Below are 23,162 nucleotides of genomic sequence, written 5' to 3'. Positions count from 1 at the left end.
CCCATTTGGCAAGTTGTTTTTTGGCAGACATAACTAGTTGGATTGTTTGGTTGTGATAAAAATCAATGTGGACTGTTTCCATCTTTTTCTTATTCGGAAAATGTATGACGTCGATGTCTTGTGTAGCAACCTTCGACAATGTCGGGATAGCGTTCAGTAAGCGGAGGATGTTTACTCTGTTCAAGATTAGTTTTTCATCCGCTCTTAGATTTACAGCAGTTAGCGAGAGTCTGAATATGCTTGGTTCCTGACGCGGATATGTAAATGTTGGTCTAATTAGAGATGTATTCATGTCAATCAGTTTATTTCCTGTGGTATCAGAAGGGACGTCAGGTTCCGTTGAAAACCAGGATTCTTCAGTAGATATTGATGAATACACAAGTGACATGTTTGTCGTTGATTCGTCGCTGTTCGTGTAGATTGAGGTTGAAGAGATCTCACAGTATTCATCTATTATGATCATTGAGTCTTCTTGAGAGTCATGTTCTCTGTTGCTAGTTTGAAGTGAAGACGTAATCAACGTTGTATTTTGTGTGTCTACTGCTGTTGGCGTTTTAGGCTCAGTGTCGTGGTCGATGGCATCCAGTAATGCGTCTAATGGTTCTTGTTCTTCGATTGAGATCAATTCTCCTTGTGGTTGGGGTGTCCGTTTTTTGTTATTATTTGTATTAGTCTGTCGTTTCTTTGATCAATGGATTAGTGCTCGTTTTATTGTTGTTGATGGGATTCTTTGTTGTTGAGGGGTGGGGTTTCGACTTGTGCTCTTGGTTGAGTTGCAGTTTTCTCAGAAAGGCTTGTGATCCTGTTTGATGTTTTTTTTTTTGGTTGTTTCTTTTGTAATTGTTGCTTTACCCGGCTGATTGCGTTTGGTTAGGTCAAAAATGTCAAACGGGGTGCATGCTGGAGGTTCTGTACTGGCGATATGGAGATGAGTTGGTATGTTGTGCATTTGAAATTCATATTGGGTTGTTTGGTCTTTTTTAGATTCGCCTTTTGGCGAGGAATGTTCTGTATGAGGGTGCTTGTACCTTGATCTTGGGCCCTGAACGGTTGGACATGTCCTTTGGCTTTGTTGTCCATTATTTTGGTGGTAAATGTTGTCAATGTTTCTATGAGAGTTTACTTGTCTAGTCGATCAGTTCTTGCTATTTCGGCTAGACGATTCTGCCATGTTCTTGTAAATTCTGCTTCGTGATTCAGTCGGTCTTGTATTGAGGTTATGAAGCAGTCTATGTTTGTTTGTTTTGTTAGGATCATTGTAAGTAGAGTGGCTTGGTCTTTGGTGGCATCAACTGTTGCTTCTTGGATCTTTAAGAAGGGGAGCATCGCTACTGATAGGACAGCTACTAGCGTATTTTGGCGATCCAACATGGTCGTTGAAATTCTTTTACTGGATTCTGGAGTATTGGGTGTTTTTTCAGCATTTTGTGGAGGGTAATTTGACTCTTGTTGGTTTAGTGCAGCCGTCGTTGCATTCAATTGGTTCTCTTCCAGTAATGTTTTCGGGAAGAACAAGTTAGCTTTGGAGGGAAGTGGTGTCGATGTACTAGATATCACATTTGTGTTTCCCTTGTGTTTGTCTGTTAGGGCTTTCGTTTTCTTCTGTTCTTGGAAGTCCATGATGGCATCTATTTCTGTAATGTCGATTGAAGGTCGAGACGCCCGGTTGGAAGGTTTGGAGAAGTTGTCTTGGGGGGGGGGGGGGTCTATGAGGTGGTAAATTGACTGCCACTGTTGCTTTGCTATGAGTGTTCTTTGTCGCAGTGTTAGGTTCAGCGTTGGATCTTTCGATTTTTTCGGTTACAGGAGTATGGAACTGGAGATCAGATTGGGGTACAGGTGGGAAGCCTCTTTTTCCACAAACTAGTGGGGATGATTTGGAAGTCGTTTCTGCCGTTTGATTGTTAATAGTTTTCTGACTTTTGTCGTTCTTCTGTGTTTTGGCTGCAGTTGAGGGTTTTTGGTGCTTCAGTTCTTCATTGGAAGAGCATGGTGAATTGTTTGGTAGCTCAGTGGTAGGGGTAAGTGACGGTTCTTGGTTCGTAGGACTGAGATATTGGTTTCTCTTTGTTGTTGAGGATTTGAGGTGGACTAGGGGTGAGAGGCTTTGTTTTGCTTGTGGTGTTGCTGGATTCCTTAAGTGCAGTGGGCTGTGAGTTCAGTGTTCAAGTATGTTTTGAAAAGTTAGTAACAGTTTCTTCTAATTTCTCTTGGAGGCGGGTTCTGCATTTGGTGTTCTCCATATCTGTTTTTTCCTTTTGAATGTGTAGGGACGTAGAGGGTGCAGGCTCTCAGTTACTGCGTATCCAGCGTAAACAGCGGGAAACAGCAGACAACGACGCCCTTGTCACCCCAACGGGCTTAACGCTGCAAGGGCGGCTGGGTGTTTTTTAAGCCCGCTTCCTGGGGGCGATGCTTCAGTCCGCTCACGTGACTCAGATCACGTGACCTCACGAAGAAAAAGAAAAAGAAAAATTCAGCAAACACTGCGCTCGCTTCAAACTGCTTTGCAGGAGGCACAGGCTTACACGAATCGGAGCGGGATGTATTCAGGTAAGTGGAAAGTCAATTTCTTCAGTTTGCAGCTCACAACTGGTGCCTTGATTAACACAGCAGGAAACAGCAGACAACAACGCCCTTGTCACCGTAACGGGCTTAACATACACAAGGCAAAGTTATATTCAGGTAGTGAAGTGCTATTTTAACCAACCAATCAACACAATTGGAAACATAAGCAATACTTCAAAGGAGTAAACCAATAGTAGGGAATTACACACACCATGAACACAGTTCAATGGCAAGTAAAATCACTTATTATTGCAACTCAAAATGTCCTGCTGTGGGAGTATAAAGGTTTATTGAACACCAGCAATAAACTTGTAATACTTTTCAGAGGTCTTAAAGCTTTAGTAGTCCATTCTGATCTAGGTATGAGTTCTTCAAAGTCAGATGGGAAGGAAAGCAGGTAAGGCACAGCAGCAGAAAAGGCAAAGTTTCAGAGGATTCTTCAATTCCAAGTAATATACTTTTGTGGGTCAAAAGGGTTTCAGGCACCTTGGGAAAGGCTTTCTATAGGCGCACAATAAGTAGGCCTGGGCAAACGGTATGAGTTAACACCCAAACACCAGAATCAGCACTCCAGCAGCAAACAAATGACTTGAGGAAGGTACTACCATGAGTCCCACAGTACCTGAGGAGCGATGAAGATGCAGCTGGATTCTATCAATGTAGTAGTGGTGGACCCGGTCTCCTGTTCCTTGGTCGTGATGACAATAGGAGGGCCTCTGGAAGGGATGCCGCAGAAGCAGTTGAGAAAAAGGACGCTTATCAAAAGGATTCTTCATGCTCCAACGTTGGTCTGCAGTTTTGCAGACTTCAGTGACACCAAGAGGGAAAGTTTACCACCAGGTCAATCCACCTCTATTCTTCGGTCCTAAACTCTAGTGAGGGGACTTTGAGGAGGGGGTGGGATCTTGTCTCTGCTTGTCCAACTGGAGCTCACCAAAGTCCTGGGAGGGTTCATTCACAAAAAGACTATGCACTGCAATATGGTCAAAGGTCCCAGGGTATTGGCAGTTTGCAGCCCAGGAAGGTCACAGCTCGTCATAGGATGGCTTGTCTTGCAGGTCGCCTTATGGCTGGTTGGTGCCACCAGCCAAAGGGAAGGAGTGGTCAACTTTGAAGCTCCTCTGTGGATTTGAAAACTAGGTCATAATAGCAGCGGTCTCTTCACGGATACTGGAAGGGGTTGCAGGCATCTCTGGTCTTCTTCGGCTCTTCTGTTCCAGTAGTCGACTTGCCTTCTGCTCAGGTTCCTCGGCTTTTATTAGGATTTCAGCTATCCTCTGCAAACTTTCCCTGCAGTTTACAGAACGGGTAGGTGTGTCCAATCAGAGCCGCCAGCCCCCCCTCCCCTTCGATTCCCCCCCCTGTTGGAACAGGTTCCTTTCAGGCATTCCAGAAGACAAAGGATAGCAGAGTTTCGGGATCCTCCCATGCTTCCTGTCCTCGCAGACACACTGGAGCCTCGGCGGGCTACACAAAGGGTTCCTGTTGAAGGTCCACAGTGACCCTTCTATGAATAGCCACAGCCTGGGAGCACAAATTGCACAAAAGTCGGTAGAACCCGTACACTGCCAACAGCCATAACTGTATGCTTGTCACCAACAGAAATGTTACAGGAGCAGAGAGGAAGGGGATACTAGATAATCCCCTCAGCACTCCACATACGGTGGTGTATGCTGATCTCAAAAGGAAAAGCTAAGAAGGATACAAAGTATCCCCTAACCACATGGGGTGCGGTGTGCTGAAAAAGTGAAAAGTACAATTTTAATAGTCAGTGATTTTATCATCATCTAGAAGTATTAGATAAGTAGGCATTGTCGCGTTCTTATGCAGAATAAAAAGGCCAGAAAGGGAATGTTGTAGTTATATGGCGTGATCTAAACCCAGGTAAGAGGCAATACAGTTTTTATTCTATTCCACAGAACACTTCATCTCGAATGGATTATTTTTTAGTGAGTAGGGACTGTGAATTCTTTAGGAATGAGAGAAGCAGTAATTTCTGATCATGCTTGCCTTCTTTTAGAGTTGAGTGAATCTGTGGGGGATGTTAGAAAGAGTAAACCATGGAGGTTTAATACTCGTTTGCTGTCGGATATAGATTTTGTTAAACAGATAAACACTGAAATTTCGCTTTCGCTCAGTGATAATGTTGGCTCAGTAGGTAATTTAAGGACCGTTTGGGACGCCCTAAAGGCACATTTACATGGTACGATTAGTTATACCTCATACAAAAAAAGGAAATTTGAGGCAGGGTATAAAAAGGCAGAGTGTGTTTATAAGAAGTGTAGTGTGGAATCTCATAGTATGTCCTTCTGCCCTTCTGACGCATCCTTATCTGCTATGTTACAAGCCAAACATGTGCTGGAGGATATCATTCATAAAAAAGTAGAGCATGATGTATACTTTACGGACCAGGCCTATTGGGAAAGAGGGGATAGGGCTGGTGCTCTTTTGGCAAGAAGATCAAGAGGTAGGGACGGTTGGAACAGGTGTTATTTATATCAGAGGGAAATGGACTGCCTGTGAGGAGAAATGGGGAGATTTGTGAGCTATTTAAGAAGTACTATGAATCCTTATATCATGATGAGGGATGTGTGAAGGAAGATGAAATATTGTTTTTAGACCAGTTTTCTGTTCCAAGGCCAAGTAATGAAGATACGATCTTATTGGATAGAGAAATTACAGTGCAGGAAGTTGCAGGGCATATGAGTCTTAGCTGCTGGTAAGTGTCCAGGGCCGAATGGCTTCCCAGTTGAATTTTATGTAACGTTTTCTACCTCATGGACACCATTTCTGGTGGATCTTTTTAAAGAGGTCAATGGTACAGAACAAGTAGCTGAATCCATGCAGGCTGCAGTTATTTCAGGGATCCCCAAGCCGGGTAAGAGTCCTTCAAGTTGCAGTAGTTAGACCAATTTCTCTTCTAAATGTTGATATTAAACTTTTGGCCAAGGTGGTTGCGATAAGAATCAACCCCATGCTCTACCGAAAATAGTTCATCAAAATCAAACAGCATTCATTGTGGGTAGGAACAGCTATGATATTTAAGGGAACTTTGTGATGTTATCTCGTTGAAATGCGACTCTTTGGAACCCTATGCTGCTATTAGCATTGATGCGGAAAAGGCATTTGATATAGTTAATTGGGCCTATTTAAGACAGGTGCTGAGTAGAATGAATTGTGGTCCTTGTTTTCTGAAGTTGTTTGAAGCATCCTTATAAAGAGCAGTAGCTAGAGTTATAGTGAATGGATGCCTGTCGAACAGTTTTCGAATTAGCCGGGGAACTAGACGGGGGTGCCCCTCATCTCCCCTTTTTTTTGCCCTTTTCATAGAGCCCTTTGACAATTGCAATCATGGAAAATGTTGATATTAAGGGAGTCTAGGTAGGTGATTGTATTTCTAAGGTCCTTCTTTATGCGGACGATCTTGTTTTGATGTCAGACCCAGCATCTTCATTTAACATTTTAACTGCCATGGGTCCCCCCCCCCCACCCAGTGCCAAGGCCTTTTTTGGTGATTTTGGCATTTCGCCATTCAATGCCTTCTAATGTTTTCGGTTTCATTAACCCCTTAAGTGCCAAGGACGAGGTATCTCGTTCTTGGCAACAGGGAGGTAATCCCAAGGACGAGATACCTCGTCCATGGCACTTAAGGGGTTAAGGAACTAATTTTGGCTTTGACATGCTTTAGCAAAGTGGCAGATTATAAAGTTAATGTGTCGAATACGTTAATCTTCCCAGTCTCAAATTCATGACAGAGGCCTCCTTGAGGTCAGGCGTGAGAGCTGGGCTGGTAGAGAGTTCCGATATTTGGGTATACAAGTATCTAGACAAATAAATTGTTTATTAGCAACAAATATTCGGTGTAAGATTATGCTTAAAATGGAGAAGGGGATCCAAGATGGCCGCCGGGACAGGGAGACGCTCATAGATCTCTCTCCGCCCAGGCCGCCACTAAAGCTACAATAAAGCTGGACAGAAATGAGTAATTCGTCACGAAAACCTAGCCGATATACTTCAGGCAGCACCCGGAAGGCGAGAGTCAGCCTCGCAAGCGAGGTCCAAGAGACGCAGGGCCACCGAGGCTGGTCGATGCGGCCACCCCTCCCCCACCGGAGCCAGCCGCGGGCCTCAGCGGAGGCAGGGAACCAGCAGGGAGGCGCAGGCGGCCGCGGTAACACAAATCGCACACTGCGAGGCCCCCGGAGCGGGCTCGCGTGTGACCGAGAAGCTGCCCCCACCTTCGGAGCACACCCCCCCCCACAGAGACGAGCAGCGGCGGGCCAGAGTAGTCAACGCAGGGCCGTGGGGCCCCGATCTGGGTAGGGGCCGCGGCCTGATCAACACGCTGCACGTCATCAGCCGCCCGGAGGCGCACAAAGTGAGCCCCCCCCCCCACAACACAAGAGAACACTGGTGGACACAGGCCCAACCCCAAAACCACGCTCAGGCCCAACACTGGGGCCGAGAGGAGTGGGAGAGGGGCAGAGGGGGAACCAAGGAATTTAAAGACGTTGCTCAAGGCCCCCCACGAGGGCTCCTACCCCTCAAAGGAAGACCCTCGCCCCCCCCATGACTCTCCACACAACAAGAGGGAGGACCATAAGGGCGACAAACAAGAGACAGCCCCCGGGGACCCTCCAAAGCACATCACGCCACCCAGCAACCACAGGAGAAAGATACACTCAAGGGAAGGCATGTCGAGAGCTAAAGGGAAGGGGAGCTCTGCACCTCCTAACTCACAGCCTGCCAAACAAGATGCGAACTTAGTACAGATGTGGTCGGCGGACCCCCAGGTCCACACAAGAGGTAGGGTTCAGGAAGACCCCCCCCACATGATCGCAACCACCCCATCGCCCCACCACCACCTCCATCAAAGGAGGATATGCACTCATGGTTCGTGGAGCTTCAGGATAAGTTTGACCACAGTCCAGGACCAGTTTGCCACAATGAGAAACGTAATGAAACAGGTGGTCCAAGAAGTCAAGAGGGACGTCGCAAACTCGAAGAGAGGACCGACACGGTTGAGAGAATTATCCAAAACCTCGAAAACGAAACACGCCAATACAGAGAGACCCAGGAACGCTTGGTGTGCTTAACCCACAACCTAGAGATCCAGTGCGAGGACCTAGAAAATCGATCCCGGAGATCCAACATTAGAATCAAGAACATGACGGAGTCGGTACTGGACAGGGATCTCAAGAAGGCAGTCCAGGAAGTGTTCAGAGATATCCTGGAAGAACAGGAAGCGGACTCCATAGGGATCGACAGGGTCCACAGAGTGGGCCCAAGAAGAACAGGGGCGCCCGGAGAAAGACCTAGAGATGTCCTAGCAGCCCTATCTTCATACCCACAAAAGGAACAAATACTGAAGAGGGCGCGACAATTGGATCACATCAGGATGAACGCGACGGACATCCACCTGTACCAGGATCTCGCCTCGGTGACATTGCAAAAACGGAGGGATATGGCACCACTTGTAAAGGAACTTGTGGAGAAGGAAATACGATACAAATGGACGTTCCCGTTCGGCCTCTTATTCACATGGGAAGGCAAACAAAGAAGAGTGACCACATGCGATGAAGGTCTACACGTATTGGACATACAAACAGAGGGGGAGACGGGAGGGCCCAACAGATCAAGCGGTGGGTACCACAAAAGGCCGAGAGGCTGGGAAGAGATACGGCAAAAGAAGAAGCAAAATGGGTAATTACGTAACATATTTAAATGTCCTTGGAAAGCATACACTGGCGGCCCGGTAAGGAGCCCCTGGAACAAACTCAGGAAGGTCTGAGGAAATGCGGGGTATAGAATCCCCCGCAAAGTTGATACCGAGCGCATTGAGGGCCGGGAACGATAGGCTCAACGCCCTAGCAACCTTAGATACCCGGGCCCTCCTCGGGAAGTTCTATGTTTCACAGTTTGAAGTTGGGGCTAAGTTGGGGGGACAAGACGGGATGGGGGGAGGGAAATACACCGGAAGAAGCCAAGATCGCACAGCACAGGGAATCATTAAAACTCACAACGCCATAATACGATATGGGGAAACTTAGAATCCTAACATACAATGTAAGGGGCCTGAAATTCCGTTCAACAGGAAGAAAGTAGAGTCCATGCTGAAGAGAGAAAAGGCGAGCATTCTCCTACTTCAAGAAACTCACATTAAAGCCCAGGACAAACAGAAAATACATATCAGGGGATACCGGATATGGGCGCAATCCAACGCCAAAGAGAAAAAGGCAGGAGTCCTGATAGGACTACATTCGCTCCTTCTTTTATCGCTAACAGACAAGCTAACGGACAAGGAAGGGAGGGTCGTGATCGTTAATATTCAGCTGGATGGATGCCACCTGACTCTGGCCTCAATAGATGCACCTAACACGGGTCAAGACGGCTTCATTCGAGACGCTCTGAAGAAGCTCGAGAGATTTGCAAAGGGGGGGGAAGTGATCATGGGGGAGACCTAAACCTAGCATGGCATCCGCAAACGGATACGAGCACAGGGGGGGGGGGGGGGGGATCTTGTACCCAGGGCGCCCCTTCCAAACTACTCAGACAAAAAATGGCCCAACTGGCACTTCGCGATGTATGGAGGCAACAACAAGGCCAGCAGAGAGGCTATACGGACTTTTCGCACGTATATAATACGATGTCAAGGATAGACTATTTCTGGGTGTCGGTGGGCCTCATGGGTACAATCCAAGATAGAGAAACGGGATCGATATCTCTTTCAGATCACGCCCGCTCTGGCTAGACATAAGGACCCCAGAAAAGGGGGGAGAGCTTTGGCGCTGGAGGCTCCCACAGGATATTCTCCAGGACCCAGTTTTGGGAGAAACGATCAGGGACAAAATAATAGAATACTTTACTCACAATGACACAGGGGAGGTCCCACTAAATACAGTCTGGGAGGCATTCAAAGCGGTAACCCGCGGACACTTCATAGCACTACAGGCTACGAAGGAAAACCAGAGACATCGATGGGAAAAAGAACTCGAACAAAAAGTAGCGGACACACAAGAAGAACTTATGTCCCACCCCTCAAGGCCCTAAAACACATACAGGGACAACTAGAAATGCTGCGCACCAAAGGGGCCGAAAGATCCCTCCAATACCTTAAACAACGTCTGTATGTAAAAGCCAATAAGGCTGACAGACTCCTAGCGAGACAGCTCAGAGAAAAACAAAAGACTATAAACATAAAGAGCATTCGAGACCCGCAAGGAAAAATGCAAACAAGAACCCAGAATATAGGAAAAGTCTTCCGGGAATTCTACCAAACACTGTATACCTCAGATCGTCTGAATGGGGCCGACCAAGACACATATCTGCAATCTTTCCCCATCCCAAAAATTCCAGAAGAAGACAGAAGCATTAGAGAATCCGATCACGGAAGAGGAAGTAAAAAAGGCAATAGCAGCACTTCCAAATGAGAAGGCTCCAGGTCCGGATGGCTTTACCGCCCCCTTTTACAAAAAATACGCAGAGATACTCATCCCAGTCATGACGAGACTTCTAAACTCTTTTAAAGTCAGTGGTAATGTGACTCACTCAATGAATGAAGCAAAGGTATTAGTATTCCATAAATCAGGGAAAGACCCATCCCTTCCAAGCTCCTACCGTCCCATTGCTTTGATTAATTTAGATGCCAAAATATATACCAAAATCCTGGCAAATAGGCTATCCCCACTCCTCTCGTCCATAATAAACCCAGACCAATGAGGCTTTATCCCCCGGAGACAAACGCACGATAACCTGAGAAGAATAATACACCTAGTGGAAAAGAGATCACCCGCACACCGGCAGTCTTACTCTCACTAGACCCCGAAAAGGCTTTCAATAGGGTGGAGTGGACAATACTATTCAAAACTCTACAACATATGGGATTTAAGGAACAGTTTATAAAAATGGTAAAGGCCAATTACACCTCCCCAAACATCAGGATTGCCATAAATGGGGTGATCACAGACAAAATTGAGATAACACAGGGTACCAAACAGGGCTGCCCACTGTACCCCCTCCTATACGCCATCTTCCTGGAACCACTCCTAATTAGACTAAGGGAGTCAGCCCGCATAACAATAGCCGACAAAGGAATCAAATATATAGGGATAACCTTGACACAGATAGAAGCACTTTATAACGTGAATTACGCCCCCCCTCCTCGAACGGGTAAAGAGGGACCTGGAGCGTTGAACCCCCATAATGGTGTCCTGGTGGAGTAGAATTCAAGCAGTAAAAATGAACGTCCTCCCTAAAATGCTTTATCACTTTCAGGCTCTCCCAATCAAAGTTCCCAACTCATTCTTTAAGGCACTCTCCAAAGCAATCTTGTCCTATATTTGGAATAAAAGGCCCCGAGGATCGCTAGAGCGACCCTTATAGCACCAACGAGGGAGGGGGGAATGTCCTTGCCACACTTCTGCAAATATCAGGCAGCACAACTTTGGGTCCTGAGAGAATGGCTGGGAGACAACCAACAAACTGTATGGGTGACACAAGACCGGGCGGTCGCCAGATCCCCCTTAGAGGAAACCCTATGGAAAGCAAAACAGACATCCCAACCTCCGTATAAGTGAGATCATGAAAACCACCCTAGAGGCATGGGATGAACAAACACGGAGGGGCATCATGACCACAGTGGATGGTCCCTTCACACCCATATGCCGGAACCCCCAGTTCCCACCGGGAATGGAGCACAGAGCCTATGAGAAATGGGAGGCAGGGGGATACACAAAAATAGGCGAAATTTACCAAAATGAAGAAATAAGATCATTCAAAGAATGAAAAATGATACTAAAACTAACGGAAGCAGACAGATACAAATATGAACAGCTCAGAAACTGGCTGGCAACGTCAGACGTCAAAACAGCAGCCACTAGAGAACTCAAGCCATTAATAACCAACTCGGGTTCACGTAAACTGGTCTCCTCACTCTACGCTTTTATCAACTCCAAGGAAGAGGAAGTCAAATGGGAATATATGGTCAAGTGGGCAAGGACACTGGGTGAGGATGTCCATAAACAGCAGTGGGAGGATCTGTGGAATACCATTCCAAAAATGACCCTGTCAGTCCAAAAAAGGGAAATGTGGCTAAAAATAGTAACCCAATGGCACCACACACCGGAAAGGCTGCACGCCATGTACCCCCAAACACCTAATACGTGCTGGAGAGGCTGCTCAGAGGTGGGCACGTGGAAACATCTGGTGGGACTGCATGGGGATCAAATCTTTCTGGTGGGAAATAAAGACAGAAATCATTAAGATATTCCCTAAGGCGGAACAACTAGGGGAAAATGTTTGGCTATGTGGTATAAAAGATCAGGCGGCTAAGAAATTCAGGAAACCATAATGGAGAAGTTTTATGGGACTACTCATAGCAGCATGGGCGACAATAGCCCAAAACTGGAAAAAAACAAGAACCCCCACTGATATATACATGGCTCCAAAAAGTTTGGGCACAACTGACCATGGAAAGGCTTACACACACAATACAAGGATCAAAAGAGACCTTTACAAAGGAATGGGGAGAGATTTTGGACTACCTACAATCAGACTATATGGAACAATGGTGCCCGCATAATATAAGAATATCGGACATTTTCAGATCATAGACTTTCCCAGGAGCAACAGAGATAATTAGAAATCTTCGGGGTGGGAGGGGGGGAGGGTTATGTGTTCCCAGTTTGTATATGAAAATAATAAAAGAAATCTTTAAAAAAAAAAAAAAAATTGAGAAAACAATCTTACATTGTGTGGGAAGATAAATCTTATCAAGATGACTCTGCTGCCGAACCTTCTCTATGTTTTTAGTGTGCTGCCGTTGCCCCTTACAGGAAATCTAGTTTGGGACATAAAGTTCCAAGAAATGTTTTGTGGGGCGAGGGAGAAAAAGCAAGGATTCCAATGGATGTGCTTTTAAAGCCAGTACGCTTAGGTGGCTTTGGTTTCCCGGACATTGTCTCTTATCACAGAGCTTTTTCTTTACGAACCTTACATTTTTGGTCGAGAGGGGATGAAGTAGAGAGAAGGGAGTGGTTTGTCCAACTGCCTTGGACTGTTTACTCAGCATAGAAAGAAGAATACCGCTAAATAAAACTACTCCGTTCATTAGGCACCTTTTGAAAGATTGGAGAAAGTGTTGCGTTGATTCTGGAGTCAATTATTGGCTGAATCCGGCTTCCTCATTTTGGTGGAACCCTAAGCTCTGCTTCAATAATCTCCCCGTCATGGATTGCCTGGCGAACTGCTGGCATCTGGCGGTTGGGGAAAATACATGATGGTAGGTCTATGCTCTCATTTGATTTTCTTAAGTTCAAGTACATACTAGGAGCCTCTGAGACTGGTCGCTATAAAATTCAGTGATGTGCTTATGAGTGCATTGGCCCCATTGAATGCTTTGTTGCAAGATCTCCCGGCGTTAATTCATTTTTCTAGAAAATCCACACTTTCGGCCTCCTTTATATATAAGCTGCTGACACAAACGCATGATGCGTCTCCATCGGAACGTGGTAGGGCTTTATGGTTGTTGGAATTGAATTTGGAAATACTGGATAATGATTGTAATAGAATCTGCGCAGGGCTCTCAAGGTATAAGGTTGACCTGAACTTGCGGTTCATCAAACAGAGAATTAATCACAATCTGTATTGGACGCCTTTGCTTCATTCTTAATGTAGGCTGATGCAGATTGCTGTATGTTGGAACTTTAAGGTAGAGGTTGGCAATAACTTGCATATGCTTTGGTCTTGTATTAAGGTCACAAACTTTTAAGAGGAGATCTTGAGGCGAATGGAATTGGTAGTGGGTCAGTCACTTCCCCGTTCCCCTCTTGTGTGTATATTAGGGTTATTCCCATTAGGTATCCAGTTGTCAGTTGATCAAATCTACTGGGCTTATAGAGCGTTATTGAAAGCGAAAAAGCAGGTTTTAAAATATTGGAAAAGTGACACAAAACCAACAATTGATGGCTGGTTACAAGATCTGATTGCCTGAAAACGAGTTATCAACGGATGAAGAGAATGAATAAATATCATGCAGTCTGGAATATATTTAATGACGTGTGATCACTCAAAGTTCCCAATTATTCTGCTGATTACTTTCCTTTATGGTTTCCTTATTTATTAAGATCCTTTTTTGTTTTGTTAGTACTGTTAAAGAGTTTAGATATTAGTTTTCCTTATACAGTTCCTGTTCTGCGTATTAACGATTGTGCTATGTTATCTTGTTAATGTTAAAATTTCAATAAAGTGTTTAAAAAAAAAAAGTAAGGAAAGCATGACTCCATACAATTGATATTGATATTTTATTTCTATCGCGCTCATACACAAGTGTTTCAGAACGCGACAAGGCAAGGGAAGGGGAACAGAGGAAAACAAAAACAATGATCTTACTACGCCCAGTGACATTGAGATCGTGCAATTGCAGGGTAGAGGGTGAAGGGGGAGAAGTGCATGGAAGGGGGAACAAAAGGAGAGGGCGGAGCGAGAAGGAAAAAACAAAAATAATAAATAAAAAGGCAACAATAATGGGAGTGCAGCCAGCAAGTGGCAAGTGCTGGGCTTATGGCAGCAGGCCATGGAGGTATGAAAGTGCAGGAAGAAAAGGGGAGGGCTGTATGGGTACAGATACAGACCCCAGTGCAGGGGATGGCCCGGAGGCAGTGCGCGAGGGTGGCAAGATGAGCAGGTACCTGGGCCCGGAGGACAGAGGGTGGCCAGGTGCATGGTGGCGAGGGAGAGTAGAATTAAAAGGGGAGAGGGGAGGAGAAGGCAGAAGCAAAGAGGAAGGTTTTGGAGGTGCTTCCGGAAGCGGAGATGGTTCTCCTTAATTAAAATACAAAATACAATGAAAAGGGTTCCCATGGTCAGAGCAAAAAGAACGAAGGAGGGGGGAATACAACTCCCCTCATTCAGGAGAGCAGGAAAACTTGGTCTCAAATAGAAGCAGCCCTCTATGGAGCAGGAGCTCCCCGGACCACTGCAGGAGCAGTGAGGCAGTCTGATGCCATCTAGACGCTGCGGTAAGCGTCCTGAAGATTGCGGATGCAATCCCACGAAATAACACTCTGCAACGTGCGTCGTATCCCCAACAACGTTCGTGTCTAATTTGCCCCATAGTGCTTATTAGCACCCTGCCTTCTGCCCCAAGACCCACTGCCTTGCACTGGTGTGCAACCACAGCACCCTGGCAGAGGACACGATTGCCTAACACGAGGCAAAAAGCATTCAAAGATGGCCGCCCGCCGCAACGAATATCCTTTGTTGTTCCAGTAGCCCCAGGCTCCCCCTGATCACACCGATTGGCTCCCAGGCCTTTTTCTGCAGCCTACCACGTGAGCCGGCCCACGTCAGCAAGCCCCGAGGAGACAAGGCCAGCACCTGTCCTCAGCCTGTCACCAGCCATCTTGCCGCTTGCCAGAACCCCTGCTTGAGCCACACCAACCCACGTGAGACAATGCCAAGGTAACACTCTACAGATCTCTGCTCAGCAACTGACTCTGCATTCATGGCCCTAGCATCTAACTATTCAGACTTCTGCTTGCTACATAGCGCCTGTTACTGTAAGCACGCCACCACTCCCGTACATGCTTATCACTCTCGCAATGAGCATGCTTGATAATTGCATGGGTAGCCCGGCTGCCTCTACCTAGCTATTATCTTGCCCATACCGATCCATTGTGTTGCCAGACTTAGTCACTGTCTTGCCTTTACCTAGCCAATACTGACTGATAGCTGTCCGCTGCCCTACACCCACCCATCATGCCTAACACCACACCGCCACCCTCCGCACTCATCCCCCCTATGCCCTTCCTTTTATCCTTCACCGAACCCACTGATCACAAACCCAGCACACCCTCGACCCGCTCTAGAGCTACTAACTCTAGAAATCAAATATTAGGCCTCTGCTCCAGATCCTCACCACAAACCCAACCAGCCAAATCTGAAAACAAACCAACCTCAGAACACCACAAACTGGCCTCTACCAAGAAAGCAGCCAAAGCGCAGAATACCACCCCACTGCCACGCCCGACTTACAATGCCCATTAATTAATGCCAGATCCCTCCCTGCCCACGCTACTGAAATTCATGACCTGCTTACCAACCTCGACCTTGACCTTGACATTGACATTCTCGCCATCACCGAAACCTGGCTACACAATGCCGCCGGCCCTGCAATCTCCCTAGCCATCCCATCAGGATACTCCATCCTTAGACAGGACAGAACAATGTCCACAGGTGGGGGTGTAGCCCTCATAGTCCAAGATCACCTAGAAATAAGACAACTTTCCTCAAAATTAGGGGAGAATGTAGACTATCTGCTAAGATCGCAGTCTCCCCCTATACCACCATCACCCTCAATCTAATATACCACCCACCAGGCCCAATACTGGACTTTCAGGACAACCTCTCACATCTACTAGGTGAAAAGCTTAAAACAACTACCAAAACGATTCTTCTAGGAGACCTTAACTTGGGACTCCACGACCAGAAAGATAGACCCTCCACTACACTAGCACAAGCTCTCCGAGAAATGGGCTTTGAACAAAAAGTACTCAATCCTACCCACAACAAAGGACGTACTCTTGATTGGATAGCTGACCAGAACTGTGGCATCGACATCAGCTCCATCACAACCAACCCATGGTCCGACCACTTCCTCATTCATTTCCTCATCCCTACACCTAACAACTCTGTAAAAAAACTCAAGCCAGCACCTCCAGCCCTAGCCAGAAGCGCCAAGAGCATCACCAAAGAAAATATCTCACCCTACCTACACACCCTCACTACTAACCTCCCTGCCACATCTGACCCAGCTGCACTGGCGGATATCTACAAATCCACCATTAGCACTGCCATAGATATCATCGCCCCTCTACAAAAGAAAAAAACAAAAAATACCAGACACTCCAATACCTGGTTCTCAGCAGAACTAAAAGAATTACGAACCAAAAAACACAAAGCCCTAAACTTATGGCAAAGTGCGCCCAACACATCCTCGCTATCCTCCTACAAATCACTGGCCACCCAATAAAAAAAAAAGTATCATAGCAGCCAAATCCGCGTCCTACAACGAAAGAATCTCCAACGCCACCTCAGAATCCAAAGAGCTTTTTTCCCATCTTCAGGGAACTATCCACACCGGCTACTAAGTCTCAAGAGGTTGTTAAGGACCAAGCATGGTGTAACTGTAAAGGCGACACCTGCCCCGCCAAACTAGTTAGACTGCATAGAAACACTAGCACCATTTCTTAAAACTTTCATCAACGCATCCTTCAACACAAACTCAGTCCCAACCAGCCTAAAAGAAGCCTGGGTGCGCCCTCTTCTTTAAAAAAAAACACTCTAGATCCTGAAAACGCCAACAACTATAGACCCATCACTACCATTCCCTTCCTGCTCAAGATCCTCGACAAAGTTGCCTACACGCAAATACAGCAATACCTGGAAGAAAACTGCATTCTAGGAAAAAGGCAATCGGGTTCCCGCTCGGGACATGGGACCGAATCGGCCCTACTAGATCTCAAAATCCAACTAAATGACATCATGGACAAAGGTAAACCTGCACTCCTGCTCCTGCTAGACCTATCTGCCGTCTTCGACCTGGTCAATCACGATATTTTAGGCACGCAACTCAAAAATGAAGCCCACTTCTCACCAGAAGCCATTTCCTGGGTCAAATCATTCCTCGAGGGTCGACTTATGAAAGTCTTTTCAGACTCTGCGAGCGCTACCCCCACCAACATCTACTGTAGCGTCCCACAAGGGTCCTGCACTGCACCCACCCTATACAACCTCTTCACCCTCCCACTGTTCAATGACTTGGACCGTCGACACATATACACCAATTATGCTGACGACACGCAAGTCCTGCTCCCTCTCACAGGGGTCTATGAACAAGACGCATCGGCACTAACCAAGATCTATACTGCCATCCAAACCTGGATGGCAGCCAACGGCCTCTGCCTAAACAGGGACAAAACAGAGATCTTACTAGTTGGCACCAAACAAATACTAAACAAACTCCCACCGCAGTACAAATCCTTCAACATAGATAACTCCACCATCACAGTCTCCACTGCAGTAAAAACGCCAGAAGTATACCTTGACTCCACTCTCTCCATGACACATGACACGGCAAGTCAATGCCATAGCTTCATCTGCCGCACTCACCACTTAGATAATCAACGCGTTAAACCCTTCCTATCCACTAAAAAGTGCCTGGCCGCAGCAAGAGCCACAGTAGGTACCAAATTGGACTATTGCAATGCCCTCTTGCTGGGCACATCTGTACAAAACTTTAAAAAAATGCAAGTCACACAAAACAATGCCCTAAGAGCAGCCTTAAGCATCCCCAAAAGGGAGCACATCTCCCAAGCCAGAAAAGAAGCCCACTGGTTACCAATAAAAGAACGGATACTATTCAAATCTATGGACATCACCCACAGATGCCTCTCCGCAAAAGCTCCACCCTATCTTTCTGAAAGAATCCCCCTTAACACATCCACTAGACCCACTAGGTCACACATGACCAATCAGACCTACGTACCCACATTTAAAAGAAGCAAAGCCGGGGGGGGGGGGGAGGTAGTCGAGCTTTCAACACCTAGCACCCAAAAATTGGAACGCAATCACCACCGCGTTTAGGAACGAAAACTTATACCATATCTTCCGCAGACTTCTCAAAACCACGTTGTTTAACTAACTCCACCCCACCTTACCTATCTTACTGTATTTTCACAAATGTATGTATATAAGCACAATTGTATGTATATATGCTAACATGTTCTGCATTGTTTTTCTACAAAATATACCATGTATGCCTGTAACAAGTTAAGATTGCCTCAGCGCCACGATGCCCCTTGGCAGATGTGCGCTATACAAATCCAAATAAATAAATAAAAATAAATAAAGAGGGGATTTGGCATACAACTGATACATCTCCCCAACAGCCCACACTTGAATAGCACAATATATTTGGGTTATGTTAGCTAAAGCACTTTGCCAAAGACAAGTGTTGTATTTTTAAAGTTAGGATATTTTCCTGGCAGGAGGAGCCCAAATATGATCAGTCGAGTATACATTAACCTGAAGACCTAAAATTTGTCAATAGAATTTGCAAATTGTGTCCGATCTAAGAAATATACCAGATTAAACAAAAAAGAAGCCTTCCATCTAAAGGCACATTTTTTAAATCTTTCATGTGTTAAACATCAAAACTGAGATGAAATTGTGTATTGCAATAGAATGGCCTCTTCCTCAATGAAACCTGGATGCTTTCAGTGGTCTGGAGAATCTAGGACCTCTAAAAAAAAAAAAAAAAAAAAGAATGGAGCCAATGTGCATTTACAGTGCCCGTACACAAACACATCCGAGTTATGGGATCAGTCAGGGTATAACGTTCTGGTTAAATGAGCTGTAACAGGTGTAGTGCTCAACGAAATACTGCATGTGTACATTTTCAGCACTCTACTATAAACGAAATGTAAAGTTGAATATCAATGTTCCAGGATTCCTACCATCCCCAGTTGTGTTGTAAACTGTAATTCTTAGTTTAATTAGGATGTTATATTGGAGGAAAGCACTTCAAAAGGAATAAAAATGTAATACTGAAGTGAAAGCAGCTGACATTTTTAAAACCAGATTTTAACTACTTACGTTTCATATCCATATTGCGAGTCTTGTACACAAAATAGGTATAGATTTGTGTTGTACGGATAAGAATTTGGTCGCCACTGTAACGAATTGATCGGTACCACCAAGAACCCTGAAAAAATACAACAAAAATGAAGGTATTCACTAATAACCTCTGTAAAGTAAGATAAAGCTGCAATACTGTAATAAGTCTGCCTCAACAGTAACCAGTGTGTGTTTTAAAGTATTTTCACATTCCTTCTCCTACAATAGAAGCAAAAGCATTCAAAACAGATTCTCCAAACGTTGGGTCTATAGATTACCTATTTGATCAACACACAGTACATCCCTTTGGGTCAGAACCATGTGATGCGGCACATAAAATGGGTGAGCTTTCAATTAAAAAAGAAAATAGTATCCTAGCATTATTTTACACACAATGCCAAGGCGCCACATCTCCTGATTATTTCTGTACTTTGCCTTGCAATTTCTTCAAGTGACCATCAGGACAGATAAGTGACTACAATCAGTGTCTCCTGCACACATATTTCTACTGGATACCAGTCACTACTACAAATATGCTAAACATTTTACAGGAATGATCCTGGTAAGGAGCAACAGTTGTATTTCAGAGAACTCTTTCAAATTTTCAAAAAAATGTTTACAAAACACTTTATAGTATAAAAATAAATGTTTTTTGGGGTCGAATGCAGACAAAGTGCAGAGGAACAATTGATTTGCATATATACAATAACAGCAAGATATTTATAACAAAATTAATTTTGTCAGCTCTACGCGTCTCGGGACGATTCTCCTGCTCAGGAGCGGTTGATCGTGCGTTTCGCTTATATTTTTTCTATTCTTCAATTTAGAAATCTACAAGCTGAATATACAAACCAAATTTACTACAGTGTGGTTGACTAATCTAAATTAATAAACACATTTTTTAACACTCATTTTAGTTCTCTCATGGTTCAATATGTAATCATTCACCTGGTGTAGATATGTAACCCAGCAGTCCAAGCTTTCTGTAAGCAACTTTAAATGATACACTTCGGTCAATCACAGGTAAAGTCTGGTAGACAATTATGTGGAAAACCCTATTAGTAAAGTCTTCAGGTTAACCTTTTCATTAAGTGTTAGCTGAGATGTAATACAAGGTCTTCCTACCTTGGCCCGAATTGTCAGCTTGGGGCTCAAGCCTGTTCTAGAGTTCTTGCATGCACAGCCTAATGTTTAGCAGGGGACCCCTATGGCCAAACTCTAGTTCCTGTGATGGTCTGTGGAAAACCGTTCTTTACTCTACAAGAAAGGTTTGCAAAGAAAGGAGGTATTACCAATTAAGCTGTTCACTACTTTGATTCAAGTACCAGCTAGTGTCCCTGTATTCCCGTCCAGTCCGTTAAGAGTCCCTAACATGCTCACCTTTAGATTGAGACTATTCACCTCCAGTCCAACCTCCTGAGCTGCCACGAGATGTAGCCCAGTTGGTCTGTCCCTATTTAAGAGTCACCAGGGTGCAGGTGCATTCTGATGTTTAAGGAACTCGTGGTGGCAACAGTAAAGAGAGAAAAGTGATCACAGTTCAAGGGTGTTTATTAAACTGTAGAAGTAGGTTGGAAAAATGCCAAATCTAAGATGGGAGCAAGCTACAACCATCAAATAATAAAGCAGTCCTATTGGCGGCTTGATAAAAAATGGCCTATAGTAAATAAAACGATTGCCAATCCTTACAACTAAATATAAAATGAGTGTGGGATAGTGTTCGTAAAAAAGAAAGAAGTGTTCACAAATGATAAGTTCAGGATGTGGTAGCCGGGGGCCCCCTTCGCCACGTTTTAAGCACAGGACAAGGCGGGACTCCGGAGCACAGCACACGCTCAAGCTTTCCCAGCACGAGATTACAGTTCCATTCTCAGGTATCAGGACCTCCGGTGGTTAAGTCTCCTTTTCTACAAAAGAGTATCTTGCCTCCGAGGACCTGCTGTGCTCAAAATAACAAACAAAAACAATTCCTTTCCATATGTACATTGGGTGATCCTCCCCACCCCCCTTCCGGGCTCTGACCCGTCTTGAATAACAGCCTTCTTCTGTCGGGTTCACACAGCCATTTTCAGAACGATTTCTACTTCGCATTCATAAGTCTTAATGTCTGTTTAAACAATCCACTGTGGACATCCCTCCGTCTGGTTCATTCTTGTCAACACATGCTCAGTGGGGAATAATTATTTGCCCCTTTGTCAGCATCCCTCAGTCTGGTCACTCTTGCCATCCACACAGTTTCTTCTACTTTCTCACTATTCGGCATTCATCTCCCTTACCTTTCCAAGTACATGCGGGCCAAAGACTTTCGACTGTACGGGGGGGGGGGGTATTTGCTAAACCCCTGTATAACCCACTTTGACCTTTTCCTTGCGGCTCTCCCATGGCCTTCTGGTATCGGTAGTTTCAACTAACGGGGGATCCACCAGAGTCTCTCGCCTGAGCACCCATGTGGTGTCAGACCCCTCTGCAGGTGGTATTTCCCTAAGACTTAACAGTTCTTTGAACCCTTAATTTGCCACTTGCAACTTTCGTTCAACACAGTTCAGTTTCTTATCAGTGCTCTACCCTCGACTCACCAGCTGTGATGAACCGCTCAGCTTTTCTGGTCTCTGGAATCAAGGATGGTACCACAGTAGCAAGTGTCTCTCCCGGTTCCGATTTTCAGTGTATGCGTGTACCGTTGACATGTGCTGCCTGCAACACACGCTGGCCATATTGTTCGCGGTCTTCGGATTCCTTCCTCGAGGCTTCATGGGTCTGGGTCAGAAAGGGCAAGGTCACTTCTCTCCTTGTCACCCCTTCGGTTCTCGACACCTTTCTCCTCCTCTTGAACAACCGCCCTGGGATAGCTGTCTCGTTGGGCGATCTGCCTTGCTCGTAGTGTGCTCTCGTGCTCCACCTTTTATCCCAGTGTGGAACGGAACGGGCTGTCGGGTGTGTGGTTCTGGTCAATTGCTTGACCATTGTGTTGGGACATGTCAAGTGAACGGCTCTAGTGTCAGTCTGTTGTCTTTCGTGGTGTAAGAAAGTATTGGAAATAGGGGTGGTAGAGTGAGTATTCTACATGTGATGAAAGGGGAAAAGAAGTCACAAGAAGCGGGATACTGCGTCTCACCCGCCAGTGTCCTCCTTCCACTCCCAAAGACCACCCCCATCCAGGTGATCCTCCCGCACTGGTCCACCCCCAGGAACTGGATCCAATAGCGATGGCCGAGTCCTGGCAACCTGGATGACAGATCCCCAGGGACTAGTCAGGGAGACACCGTCAGGTTTCTCACAGATGACATCAGTGAGTGAGGTTCACTGTATGTTAACTCATCTCAAGTGTCCCTAAAATCAAAAAGGGAAATGCTGCATCCCTCTCCCTATGGAGTAAGGAACAAGTTACTTACCTGTAACTGTTGTTCTCCAGCATGGGTCTGGCATGGATTCACATGCTCATGAATATTCCCCGTCGTCAGGCTGGGAATCCTCGGTAAAGAAAAAACCAGTATCAGTTTCGTTTCTGATCTGTCTTTCGTAGTAACAACCAATCACTGGTCTCTGCGTCATACTGACCACAGCCAATGACTGCCCTCTACCTAAGCACCGCCTCTGGCAGCCATCTTCAGATTTGGAAGCACGTGAAGTGGCAGTATGACCAAGTGAAGAGCCGCAGAGGGGTAGGCGGGAGGGTTCGCATGTGAATCCATGCCAGACCCATGCTGGAGAACAACAGTTACAGGTAAGTAACTTGTTCCTTCTCCAGCATGGGGTCTGGCATGGATTCACATGCTCATGAATAAAGAATACATAGCAGTACACACATGCACAACCACGGGAGGTGGCAAAGGCTCAACATCAAGCATCACATCAACTCAACATTAAGCATCTTACCTCCTCACCAGGCTCACCTCAGGCGAACAGGTTGCGCAGCACTG

The 23,162-nt window shown here is 45.7% G+C and overlaps 1 protein-coding gene across 1 annotated transcript in view; it reads right to left on the bottom strand.

The window, feature by feature from the left end:
* Positions 1-23,162, bottom strand: part of SEC63 (SEC63 homolog, protein translocation regulator) — a 1,285,673-nt gene that overhangs the window by 909,958 nt on the left and 352,553 nt on the right. The window contains exon 8 of the mRNA XM_069606555.1: positions 19,222-19,330. Coding sequence (XP_069462656.1) covers positions 19,222-19,330 — 109 coding nt within the window. The remainder of the gene's footprint in view (positions 1-19,221; positions 19,331-23,162) is intronic.

This window comes from Ambystoma mexicanum, chromosome 4p (assembly GCF_040938575.1).
Source record: "Ambystoma mexicanum isolate Mex_15411 chromosome 4p, UKY_AmexF1_1, whole genome shotgun sequence".
Taxonomy (NCBI): domain Eukaryota; kingdom Metazoa; phylum Chordata; class Amphibia; order Caudata; family Ambystomatidae; genus Ambystoma; species Ambystoma mexicanum.
Note: the sequence above shows the minus strand (reverse complement) of the source record. Positions and strands in the feature narration are given on the sequence as shown.